The following is a 13,929-nucleotide window of genomic DNA, read 5'->3' as shown; positions in this document are numbered from 1 at the left end:
TCCCTCATTATTATATACTCTCTCTTTTATTTTGTTTTTTGAACTGGCTTCTCCTAAAACCTTCATTTCTTCTCTCCTCTCTGCGTCCTCCAGCTGGAGGACGCGCAGACTAGGAGGCAGGACAAGCTGATGCTGAGGCAGCGCGAGGTGCTGCAGCACATAGACGAGGAGCTTCCACTGGTGAGCGGAAGCACATCGACTCCCCACGGTCCAGTTAGCTTTACAAAGGACCAAAAAAAAAAACCAGCACTTACTGTGTCTGAGAAATAGACAACAACTGAAGCAACAGAGCCACAGCTCGCCACCACTCAACCTAAAGTAATAGCTAGAGTTAACGCTAAAACTACAGCTGGAGCTAAATTTACTTATTCGTTCTGTAATTCAGTTATTTGTGCTTCATGGCTAATAAGATACTTGTTTAAAAATACACAGAGCAACAGGTCGAAAGCTGACCTATCTCTTGTGTTTAATCTGTGCGCAGTAAGAAATGTCAAAATGACTTTTATTTACTTCACATTTTTAGCGGGAAGTGATGTGACCCACTGTTATATAGTTAGAGCACATAACTCCCATTATTTATTATTAACTACAAACTGTTGTTGAATGGTGGTAGGAGGCATATTTTTAAACTCAAACACTAGGACGTTTGTTCATATATTCCTGATGTTTTTTTTTTTTCCAGCTTCGGTCTCAGTTGCACCGGGACCTGGAGGAGGAGTACCAGCGACTGCCTGACGAAATCCGCCAGCACCTTCAGTTGGAAATCCACAACAAATGTCTCCAAAAGGACACCCGGCTCTTGGCCGTGTCCAATCACAGCAGCTCCAGCTCGGGCTCGGGCTCGCCCTCCAACTGCTCCACGCCCTCGTACCCGTCGACGCCCAATCGGAGCACCTGGAACAGGAGCATGGACAATAGCACCGTCTCGCTAGCCGATTCCACTTCCTCGTCCAACCCTCCCGTCCTGTCAGAGGCAGAGATTTCATTCAGTTAAAATCGTGACTTGTACAAAGGAAAACACATACAGGGGTCTATAATGATTTATAATGTGGGATAGTAATGATATAGATTATTGACTAATTTTATTCCTTTTTTTATTACAGACTGTTTTGTTCTTGTCTACAGAGCTATATTATTTTTTAGTTTGCGTTTTTTGTCAGATGACTCATCGCGGCTTTTGTTGGAATATTTCATACGAATCATAACCAAATTTATTTTAATTTTTTACATTTTATCATCTGTGTATTGCTTTTAATGCCATATCAACCCATTTTTCTTTTTGATGTGGTCAGTGAGCTTTGCTACTGTTCTGCCACAACTCAAGCTTCATATTCACGACGTATTTTCTGAAGCTTTTTGTTTGTAGCATCTTGAGCTTCTTTTTGACATTTCTGGAAAGCTTTGAATTGTGTAGAGAGGAGCAGATATGGTAAATGGCTGCCTTTGTCCATAAAAACTCTAACAGTAACATGACATTTACATACTGTTGGCTGAAGAACTAATTCTCACTGCAACGTTTTTTTTATATTTTGTTTGTAGCAACACTGGACCAATGCCATTGCTTTGTAATGGTCTTTGTAAAGTGTGAGTGCTACAAATACGTCAAAAACCACTCTTCTTAGTAAAAATGTTTAAAGTCATTGAAGTATTTTCCAGAAATGATAATCGATAGGGAATATGAATGGAAAAGAGGGGTGAATTTGGATTTTTTTCACATCTATTTTTAGTTGTATTGGGGGCAGCTGACCAACAGGCGGCGCTGCTGCCTTTCTGTTCTTTTTTTTTTCAATTGGTGGTTTGAGACCCTGTTCACTTAGTTTGATGATTTTATTGTACTGTACTCAAACACGCATGCACACACAGACGTACACCCGCACGCCTGTCTCACCGAGATTTGTAGGATCATCGGTCCAGATAAAGTCTGTCGGACCTTTAACCTCCAATCCATCTGGCAGGAAACTAGGAGAGTGAGTGTGTACGCTTGAAGTGAAAAGAACCCTCACTATCCAAATCACTTTTAACGCACAGACATAGGCCCTAAATCCTCATCCCATCCAATCTGCTCCCTGTTTGAAAAACTGAACACACACACACACACACACACACACACACACACACACACGATGAGGATGAACCTCAATAATTTTTTTAAATATCAGAGATTACTGGACTCTACAAGGATGTGTGTGTCTGTGTGTCTGTTTGTGTGTGTGTGTGTGTGTGGCCAGAAGTTAATCCCCTGAAGAGCATCTGCTCTCGGGACAGTAATACTTACTGCTAAATGGAAAGACTGCGTGTTGGTGCAGTTCGTTTGCCTCTTTGGCAGCCTGGTGATGGACATCACATGTTAAATTAGCAACACTACTGTAATGTTGACTTAAAGCTGCACTATGGCAAAAACTGCACTTATCTTTTGTTCTTTTTCTTCTTTTTTTTGGTCTAAATTACCAAGAGGATGCCTCTCTTGTATTTGAGATACGATATTGGTTTATTGTTCATTTTTTTTTCTGCTGTTTTACCTTCACTAAAGCCTCAAAAGTCCATCACCGCGTTCCATTTTTGTAAATAGAATTAAGAACGGTTTTAACTCGATCAATCTCACTGAATTGAATATGCCCTTTAAAATGTTCTGCACCCTTCCCCCGGTGTGTTGGATACTCCACTCGAGCCAAATATTGAATGTGGTGCACGACCTCAACGGTACATTGAGTTGAATATCTGTTGTTGTTTATACCAAAGCTTCCTATTTCTGCTGTATTTTGGTTTTTTTTGTGCTACTTTTCTCAGTTTAACAACAGCTTTTTTTTTTTTTTTTTCTTGCCTTGACCACTGAGGGGTGAAATGATGGTACTGTGTGTTTGAATTCTGTTTAGTTGTATGTGAATTTTACTACTGACCACAAGTGTTGGTGAGAGATGGAGGTCAGAGAGGTCAAAGAAGGCCGAAGGGACAAACGAGGGTTTCATTTTCTCAAAGGAAGATTTAAGGAGTCCTGTCTTGTCCTCTCCCACCTCCCTCCTCACATGAGCACTGGCTGCCTGTCTGTCTGATCCCCCCCCCCCCCCTCCTCCTTCCACTCTCACACACACACACACACCCACACTCGTGTAAACTATCATCTATTTGAAAGGAATTTTAAAACCTTTTTATTTTGTGGTTATTTAAGTTTTTTTGCTGGTGGAAGAAAGTTTCCAATCAGGCTGCTAAAAAAGTTACAAAAAAAAAAATGTCCCCATTATTTACCCTATAGGTGCATGTTTTTTTAAAAGCATTTTAATGTGCCTGAAATCATCATGGAGCTCCACTTTGTCTTACAAAGGTTTTTTTTTTTTTAAATTTTTTAAGCCAACTACAGTTGTGAATTTGTTGATTTAAATTATTGGTGACGCGTGCAGGAGTCAGCACTTTCTCTTGAGCCTTGATGATGTAACAGTTTAAGATGTTCACCTCTGTGCCACACTGCATACACTATGTTTGCGTTTTTGCTCAGCTTCCTCATGGTTGTCACTGAAGCATACGGTCATTTTTTTAAAGTGGACTCGGAGGTGAAACTGTCACCAGTCTTCTCAAATGAAATAATTCAATAGTGACACATTCCTCGCATGCCGTCTGTTTTTAGGGGCATTTTAGTCCGAGTCATTCCAAGTTAAGTGGCTATTATTCAAATTCATAACATCTGTTCTTTTGAATATGATTTATACGTAATCATTGGGTACTCAAGAGGTTTTTCTTATTCTTGTGGAGGAAAGCAAACATCCTTTTTACATCTTTTCATGTTTAAATGCACTTTTACCACTCTGTTTTTGATGTTTGTGAAAACGTTTTGTTTCTCAATACAACCACTTTCCAATGAGTTTTTCCTTGTTGTGTACATTATCAGTAGTTTTATTTTTACATTGTCATTAAGGCTCTAAGCAAAAGGGTTGACTTTGAATATATGACAAGACACAAAAAGGTTTTGCTCTTTGCACTTTGAGCTTGGATTTATTTGGTACTACTTTAAATAAGAAAATCTTTTGTTTGTTTATTTCTCGACGTAAAAACAGCACATCATATGTGAAAAGGAATTATTTTAACTCAGGAGAGCTTTAAATATTTAACAAAGTCATGCATCAATTGGCAAAAGTCGCATTTCCAAACCCAAGTTCAGGTTTTGTGCATAACTCCAGAGAAATGACTGCAACCACAGTAGTTACAGATGGTATTGTGCAGTTTATCAGTGGTAACGGGTGACAAAAGTGTAAGAAAGGACAAAAAAAATCAGACAAAAATGTCTCATACATTGAATTGTAAAATAATATTTATATATACATGTGTGTGTGTGTATGGAAAATACAAACAATTCACAAGTACTTCAAATTTCAAAAGTTTTTCAGGCTTTTAACCTGTAAACTCTTCTTCTACTATGAAAATACATGTTGTTGGCTCTAGATAGCAGCCAGTGGCTTCACAGTTCAACACACAGTTTCTTCCGAGAGCGGTAAAGACAAAAGATGACAGTTTACATGTGTAACTGACAAAATAATGTTCATTTATTGTACCTACTATAGGGAGTATGTGTTCACTTTGTGAGGCTTGGAGATGAAGAGGATGTCTTGTTTGAATCAGTCGAATATTGTAAAATGACTTCAAACTGTGAGTTTGGCTGGTCGTACCTGAGGACTGACAACAGATGGATATATCTGGTGACTCAGACTGCATAACGTTGGCCTGACAAGTGAAATGTGTGCTGCAGTGCTGAATTCGTCTCCCCCTTGTGGCACTGAGAGTAAAAAAAAAAGAAAAAAAAGCAGGCAACACGTGCTCACAGTATGTCATAGGCTCTGTGTAGTCGGCTCTGTTGCTGCTGTTTGGGCTGTAAAACTGGTTAAATGAACTGGCTTCACTGTCGGAAATGAATCCAGTTGAATAATATTTTGAAAATCTAGAGCACGACCTACACGGTAGATCAAGAAGAAGAAAATAAGGTTAAAGATCCCCGATCTAGAGGAACCACCTGATTTGAATTATTACAAGTTACAATTACAAGTTAACAATATAAGGCTAAGTTGAAATTTTGGCAGAAGATTGTGGTGCATTCATCCAGCTACAGAGGGGATGTCTCACCCAGACAGTACATTTAAAAGCTCAGTGATTCAGACGTTTATTTATATGTAAAAGTCCAGCAGCTTTAATACAGGATGGCTAGTTATTTTAACTTCTTGACTAGTTAGTAAAAACACACAAAATATCCAGTACTGTTCTGCAGAGCCACCAAACGATTGAGACTTTCAACGATTTTGGATGAATTACAATTATATATTACACACACGTTTATGTCATAATCGTCTTAACTTTTTATGTTGCACCATGCATGCATGTCAGGATGACCATTTTCAGCCTCAGCTGAATTGTGTCTAGTGCTAATTAGTAAGTATTTTAATACTGACAAGTTAAATGAATTTACTGAAGATAAGGTTCTTGTTAGCATGCTGATGCTGCTGCTATTTTTGTGCCTAATACAGCCTTACAGACTCCTTGACATAATTTTAAGATGACTATAAAAAAAAAATTTAAAAAAAAATTGGATTGGGTTTATTTGCTTCTCAACATACTGCGTGTTAATTAGCATGTGCACTATAACGAGCCTATCCGCTGGTCACAGTTACTGGAGTCAATGCTGTTGTCTGATTTTGTGCAAATTGGGTCAAACTTCCAAGAAGTCAGTCCCTTAAATATGAAAAAACGATTGTATATTATTCACGAAATGACTGATAATAATAATAATACCTTCCATTCCTAACCTTGACACTGTTTTAATTCATGCTTTGATTTTTGGCCTGTGCCGCTTTGGCACGCCGAGAGAAGCGAGAGAAGCGCAGTCGGTGTGCTAACGCCGTCGGCCAGTTTCCTTCCCACCAGAATGCAAGCCGGGGGTTGTTTCTCGTCAGCCGGGAGCTCTTAACCTCCGTTATTTCTGTCCTGTTCACGGTGGAAACCCTCAGTTCGACAGACACGCGCGATATCATCCACCGAGAACGAACCCAAGCAGCGCACCACCGGACGCTGCGCTCACTTGAGCGTCGCGCACGCAAACACTCCTCGACTTTGCTCTTATTAGACATTTGGTGTTGAGCGGTCTCCCTCAGGCCCGCCCCGAGGCCTCTGGCCGTCTTGTCTTCTTCTCCCTCTCCTCCTCGTCTTCCTCTCTCAGCCTCACTGTCCCATTTCCCTGCCTCCAGATTCACCCAGTAATGAGACCATCTTTTACTTTTGCGCTAGTTAAATGAATTAAAAGCAGCAGCTGCGTTTGTAATCTTCAGATAGTGAAAGACCGCATGCGATAGACATTAAACGACACGTGTAGCGTTTTCTTGACCCTGTATAGTGTATGTAGTGTATATGATTGTCGGATATAAAGGGAATACTATACAATGATCCAGATGTGATATTTTATTGTTCCTTCATAATTAATATAAAGTATATGACTGAACATTTGGTAATAAACTTCTCACTTCCTCCTACAGACCCTCTTAACCTCTGCTGTTTTTTTGAATGTCTATGTTTTTTTTTTTCTAAGATTTTGGGGCACTTACCTCCCATTCATTTGTAATGAAAAGTGTCTATTATTCAACACCTTTTGCTGTGTAATGGCTTCGGAGTTAATTCAATTTTACAGAATTGAATTTGAGGCAGCTTTGCCTTCATTAAATTCAGAGTATTGGAAGCAAGTAGACAGACTAGTTTTGAACTACGAAGCAACCTGCTTTGATAAGTACTGAACACAAACCTAATACACTACTAATACACTAATATGCGATATTACTGTAGTGTATGTAAACATATCAAGTCCAGCTTTAACTAGGGTTTTACAGACACTGACGTCATCAGTTCAAAGTCCCCCCAAACAGCATAAACAAACTAAATTATTTAGATCTTTCCTATTTTATCATTTAAGATGGTAGTTTCACAATGAATATTTTGTTCAAGAATTTTACTCTGAACACCATCCAGTGCAACTAAACTCTAACCAGTTGAAATAACTATAACCCTGTAACATGATCATGACAATGCTCTGGTCCGATGACATTTTCTAATCATACTTGAGACAATCTATAAGAGCAGCAGGGGGAGTCTGTCAAATCAAAGGTATGTTTTTATTTCTCACACTTGAATGTATATGCAATACACTGACGGTTTGAAGACACTCAGGAGAGACTAAGCGGGAATAAGATTTATCAAGCAATGATTTTAAAATATTTGCTACAATTACATGACAAGTTGAACAGAAATAGTAACCAGGCATGTACACTAAACTTTACTATTTCATGAAGTAGATAGTACAGTAGTTATTTTGGGCTGGGGGAGGTGATCCTGAATGATCCCTTAGTTATGCTGCTATACGCCTATATGCTTGAACTCCAATGATGCACTGTGCTCTTTTTTTTATTGTGCATTTATATGCCACTATTGCGTGTCATTAACATTGTGTCCTGTCTCTCCTGTGGTCCATGTGTCCTCCTCTCTGTCTTTCTGCAGGTGTCTCTGGCTCCGGAGCTGCACGATTCTGATCTGTAGTTAGCGACCCCACCAACCTACCCAGTGTTCATTAATTGTTGTCTGTGCTCTTCTTTTCTCTCTCCTCTCCGAGCCCGTTTCTCTCTGAAGGTTTCTACCTCTTAAAAGGGAGTTTTTCCTTCCAACCGTCACTCGTGGGAATTGTTGAATTGTTGAGTTTCTCTCTATAATGTTGTTTGGTCTCGACCCCTATGTTAAGTGCCCAGAGATGACTTTACGTTGTGATTATATTGATAAAATTGAATTATGGTCTTTATTCTGAAGAAATGGATTATAATTTATAAGCAGATCTGTATGTGTGTGGGTAAAATCTAAGAGAGCAGTAGCTACAGCTGTCAAATGAATGTGAAAATCCAATATTTGCCTCTGAAATGCAGTGATTGCAAGAGAAACAGAAAATAGAGTAAGCATGAACCACAGCCTTCCTTAATGTTCATTAAGGCTTCATTAGTGGTGTTGTGTTGCTCAGCCTGACTTTTGACCTTCATAATGATATCAATGTCATGATAACACCAATCAGAACAGATGGCAGCAGTAGTCTTCCCCTAAAGTCGCTGACTGCGTGAAAGTGTTTGGCTCCAGAAACGGCCTGAGAGGAATATGAATAACCTGGTGGTCTTGAAGGAGCACAAACGTCGGTCATTACTCTCACCGCCTCACTCAACGTGACGAACGGCAGTCATTGCTCTGATGTATCATTATGAGAGAGAGCCGCCCCGAAGCCTCGTCTCCTAACAAGAGTCGTTTTATGTATAATGGAGCCCACAGCAGCGCCGCGCTGTTACAGGGAATCAGCGGTGTGTGTTGTACTATATACGGTACTTCCTCTGTGTTGTACTACATGTGTGTGACCTCAAATCAATATGAGCATGACTTACTTAAAAAACACGCACACTTGTACACATTCTCGCACTCAATGGAGAAGAGATGGTGAGTATGCCTCATGTACACGTTACTCAGCAGAGAAAGGAGGTGACTCCATCGGCCGCTGTTGTCTCCAGCCGACAGCTTGTAAAGTCGAGGCGGCAGATTTATCCTCACTTTCTCTCACTTGTTTCCCGTCATCCCTCTCTCATCCTTGGCTGCTGCTGCTGCTGCTGCTGCTCGGCGGGGTCAGGAAGGTTGGTCTAAAAAATATAATCCAGCACTGATTACCTGCTGCAAATCCACAGTAATCAGCAACACAATGGAGTCTCCGAGGAGGCAATTGGTTTTGGGGGGGATTATGCATATTTTATTCAGAGTCTGTAAAGTATTCTGGTTTCAACCTGCGTCATTTCAAAATGTCCGTAACCTCATAAACAAATCGTGTCCTCTGTGAAATCTGCTCCAACTTCGTCTCTTTTCTTTCTACATCTCGAAAATAGTCGTCATCTCTCAACTACTTCCCTCCTTCTTTTTCTTCTCCTTCTCTCCATCTTCTTTGTTCACAAAATTCTTCCTGTTCCTCCTCCGGATTGTTTCCTTCTCTTCCTTCCCTCTTATTCAACAGTACTCCTCTTATTGTTTTTCTTCTACCTATCCCTCCATTTCACCCCGTCGATCTCATTTCCTCTCAAACCCCTTTATCCCTTCTGTGCATCTGTTTCTTTTTTTTTTTTTTTTTTTATCCCATCCCTCTCTGTGTCTCTTTATCCTCCTCATCCTCTCACCCCGGTCTGTCTGCCTCTCTTTCCTCTTCGCTGACCTTGTTGTTTGTTTTTATTCTTTTGTGAATCCATGAACTGCGCTGGACGTCCTCTTTCACTCTCTCACTTGCCGAAGATATATCAATATCAATATCAATGTCAAGTAATCTGATAATCATTTAGTTCTGCCTTTTCTTTTCTAGTCTTCTTAAAATGGCATTAATGGCAACATTTTCTTAAATTATTTGAACTACTATTTTATAAACGTAAACAAAGTAATACTCCAGTTAATATATTGTATAGATGAGTGGGTTTGCAACAACACTTCTTTCAGTCTAACATGCCAAAGTGTGTAATACACCCGTCAGTCCACTAGAGGATACGGTGTCAGTGTCGCGTTTTACTTTGCTTAGTTACAAGAAGTACACGCATATATGACGAGGGTTGAAGAAGGAGGCCATGTGAATAATTAGAACGACTGATAAAGTCTGCATGGGAAGGAGGTTCGGTCGCTTTCCACCTGGAAGACCAGTTTTATAATCTCAATAGCGATGTATAGCTGTTGGCTCGCACGCGGCCAAAATTGTTCTGAAAACTCTTTCCATCTTCCGCATCAAACAAACTACACTGAACAAAGCAAGCTGCTACATTTTTTCAGTCTGGACAGGCAGCATGCAGTTAATCATGTAATAGAAGCCGTAAAAATGTGCGCCGCAAGACAGACAGGGAACTAAAATCTTCCCAAAGTGTCAAAATACACATCATTCATCTTTAGTGTCAGTTCATTTCCAGCATGATTGATGCGTTTAATTTGAAAACATGTTCTTTAATGTTCAAATTGCTGCACAGCTGCGCTGGTAGATAAATATGCAACAAAAAAAAAAGTTAACGTGTCTGCGTTTCTTATCAATGAATACTTCTTCTCTGCTTCAAATGTTTGTTATGATACTGGACAAAATTTACCATTTAGCTTTCCTGTCAATTCATTTCCACTAAAAAAATACTTTGATGAAAACTCATCTTTGCTTCCTCTTAAGCATCTCGCTGTTTCCTTTCATGTCCGTAAACGACCAAGACAGAACTTGACGTGAAAAAAAAAATTTTTTTGGTGGGAAGCAACATTTTGTTCGGTGAATACTAACAAGCAGTTGTTTGTTAAAACTGCAGAGCCAATTAACCAACTAAGAAGTGTCAAAGATTTTCCGCGTGGAGGCAAACATTTGGACCCGAGAGAGAGGCAATCACTGCAGCGTGTCACTTCCTGTCTTCTTCCTCATCCCACAGGATAAATCTGTGTCAGCACCAACTCCACCGCTTCTTTCTCGTGCTTCAATTTGTCTTTAAATGTCTCACATTCACACTCCTCCCGCTCCGTCTCCCTTCCTTTTTGTCCTCACACACTTTGTAGCGCTCCACCTTTTTCTTTTTTTTTTCTTTTTGTCTCTTCCTCCTGGTTGTTCCTCCTCCTCTCCTCTACCTCTCCCTCAGGACTGTTGTGTTTACTCTTCGTCTCGTTCTCCTCCAGCGGAGTATGGAAGCGTGTCTCACCGTCGTGGTTACCGTCGGGTTGTCGTGGGAATAACAGCTGCCACTTAGTTGTTGAGAATCTGACAGAGAGTCAAGAGAAAAGGAAGAGCATGCAGCAAAGTAAAAACCAGGCAGAACATGAACAGTTTGAAGCATATATGTCAAATTTTGGGGTCATTTGTTTTTCTTTAATTAGATCGGTTTCATGGATTCATTTGAATTATCGCAGACACACACCTGGATGCAGAGAGAGTGAAAACGCCGTCACCCTGCTGTTCCCAAAGTGCCTAAAAGCAAATCAGAGCCCCACAGTAGAACTGTTTATTGGCCAACTGAGCAACACAGCGGTTGGGCTGGTCAGGTCCCAGGTGTGTGTGTGTGTGTGTGTGTGTGTGTGTGTGTGTGTGTGTGTGTGTCTCTTTGTATGCATGAGTGTATAAACTTCCAGCAAAACATCCCCTCTAGCTCGTGCTATAAATACGATGCTGTCATGCTTCCAGGTTAATGAAGTAAAGTTTACTGAATATTTACTGAAATAAACATAAAAAGTAACTCGGAAAGAAGAAGAGTTTGTTGGTTGACCTCGTCTTACCCAGCAAGCATCATGGAGGCCAAACCCATCAGGCTTACATGACGTTCAGGTTCAGGTTCAATGATATGATTTCATGATATGATTGTATTTTATGTTGGAGGTGTGATCAAAACGTTCAGAGACTGTTCCTGTTGTGCTCAAACGGAGCGCAGCACCATGACGCGCATGGAGCATAGGGAAGCTATAATCTTCAGGGATAATTCTAATTTATGTCGCTTAATCAACATCAGCATCTGTGTTGCGTATGTTTTTGTGACCTGTTGGAAGTGTGTGTTTGTGATTTAATCGCGGACCTATGACTTGAACAGAGGGCACATCTAAATTTTTGCGTCAAACTTGGAACATCAGCAACAGAGACCGTTGAAATGCTGCAGAGCATCTGAGGTCACGTAGCAGCAAGCCAGTCAAGGTGTTTTCAGTGGAATTCTGTTTTTTCAAGAAGGGCAGAGCATCACTGTCCAATTAAGACCGACGGAAGCGATTCAGTTTTGTTGGATTTTTTGATCGCCCCTCATAATGTTGTTTAGAGACAAATTGATACAATAATCTGGGCTCAGAGTTTCTCTCCAGGCTTGTCATTCTCATTTTGACTGGGAGATCAATATTTGCAATTTTAATTAAAGGCTCTGACACCATCAATAGAAGCATGACAGGACACTAATTTTGCGTGGTTATCACTCTTTATCAAAATGAACAGAGAAACGAGGCAGATGAACATCAAAATGTGTCAAATTTGAGCCGAGATGAAAGTAAACAATGTTTTTTATGAGCCAAACACTGCATCGGTACCCGGTCCTGAGCTGTGCCCTCCTGAAGGCAGCGAGACGCGTGCTTATAAAAAGCTTATTTTGACAAAAATGCAATGCGACCAGTGAACGGGGTGGGTTTTCAAAAAGGGCTGACTGTCAGTTTCTTGAGAGGAAAAACTCCCGTTTACTCTGATTATTATTATCACTTCTCTCCACCCACACAAATAACCCTGCTGAACGAGCTCATTTTGCACTTTCTGTATATTGTTGAAAAGCATTTTCGGAGATCTAGAAAATCACAAAGATGTAGTATTGGACTCCCGTAAAGTTGGGGCACTCACAACAGATTCATAAATAAAAGGTCAAAATCAAGGCAGAAGAAAACAGAGATGGCCTGAATTATGGTCCCTGGTTTAGATTATGCACCAGAAAAAAACCTACATTTCCTGTAATGCAATCAATAGCACTAATTTGACCCTTCATGCCAAATCTCTCACACTCCTTGTCACCACTTTGTCAGCACTTTCCACAGTAGAAAATCAGTAAGTTCCCCTTTAATCAAGTTGAAACATATTTAATCAATTAACTTTCATGTCCTGGCAGTTTAAGAAACACTACTACTGTGATCGAGGAGTCAGAGATGTTTTCAGTGCCGTGAACACCGTGCAGAAACAAAATCATGCATTATTTCTGTTATCAATTAAACAGTCTGAAATCAAACATTGATAACAACAAGGTCTGTTGAGGCAGATCTGTTTACTTCCCTTTCTTTAGTTTCTTCTCATTATCTTGTTTATCAAGCGCTCACACTGCCGGCAACATCATCCTGTCACACCTTAAGACTGGAGAGTGAATTAGTATTCAGCCCTGTTAATGAGATTCATGTTTTGGCTTTTCTAATCAGTATCATTTTGTTGTCAGAGCTGTTTAAACTAACAACAAAGATCTAAGTGGGACCGACATCAGAATTGTCTGTTTTGCCAAACATTCATTCATGCTGTGGAGATTTCCTCTGATCAATTCTTCAGAGAAATTATAATAACTGTATCAGACACAAACACAGAAAGACAAACACGTGCATTCCTGGTGAGTGTTGGAAGGGGGAAATGACTCAGGATATTTTAGCATATTAAAGTAATATCAGGCAATACTTTTATTTCAACAAGTGACTTTTCATAACGCATTTCATAATGCAGTGTCATTTCTCTGCTGAAGGTGGAAGACAAAAATAAGATTTTAGTGAAGGTGCTGAAAATCTTAAACATCAGCACGGTAGGATATTGACCATTCCCACAGAACCAGACCTGTCTGCACTGCACGGTGCCACCCCGAGAACTGGCTGGCTGAACCCATATATCATTGTGATGTAGAGGAATAAAACACTCTGGCTTGTTTGTATTTATTCAAAACTATCATGTTCATCTTCGGCGACGGTGCACTTGCAAACTTGTTGGGAGAAGTTGTGCTGGAAGATTTTCCCGTTGAGAGGTAAAACCTGGTATTAAAATGTCTAAATCCCCACAATCCCGGTTATATTTTGAACAACTTTTTTTTTCATATTTCGGACGACATTCTACAGTGTGACTTTTTTTTCATATTTTGGATGACGTTATAGTGTGACTTTTTTCATATTTTGGACGACATGTTATAGTATGACTTTTTGGTCATATTTTGGACGACGTAAAAGTGTGACTTTTTTTCATATTTTGGACGACATGCTATAAGTATGACTTCCGTTGAAGTAATGTCGGGCAACACAATGGTGCAGTTGTCAGTGTCGTCGTCTCACAGTCTAAAGGTCCTTGGTTCGATCCCCACCTCGGACTTTCGATGTGGAATTTGCATGTTCCTGCTTAAATAATAATATAAAAGTAAA

General features: G+C 40.1%; 1 protein-coding gene across 1 annotated transcript in view; it reads left to right on the top strand.

Moving 5' to 3' along the window:
- plcb3 (phospholipase C, beta 3 (phosphatidylinositol-specific)) overlaps window positions 1-6,505 on the top strand; it is an 80,915-nt gene extending 74,410 nt beyond the window's left edge. The window contains 2 exon segments of the mRNA XM_069159280.1: window positions 94-180; window positions 683-6,505. Coding sequence (XP_069015381.1) covers window positions 94-180; window positions 683-994 — 399 coding nt within the window. The 3' untranslated portion in view covers window positions 995-6,505.
- Window positions 6,506-13,929: the final 7,424 nt, after the last annotated feature.

This window comes from Embiotoca jacksoni, unplaced genomic scaffold (assembly GCF_022577435.1).
Source record: "Embiotoca jacksoni isolate LCO1_2020_lvr unplaced genomic scaffold, fEmbJac1.0.p SCAF_24, whole genome shotgun sequence".
In the NCBI taxonomy this organism is placed as follows: domain Eukaryota; kingdom Metazoa; phylum Chordata; class Actinopteri; family Embiotocidae; genus Embiotoca; species Embiotoca jacksoni.
This window is presented reverse-complemented; position numbering and strand designations above follow the sequence as displayed.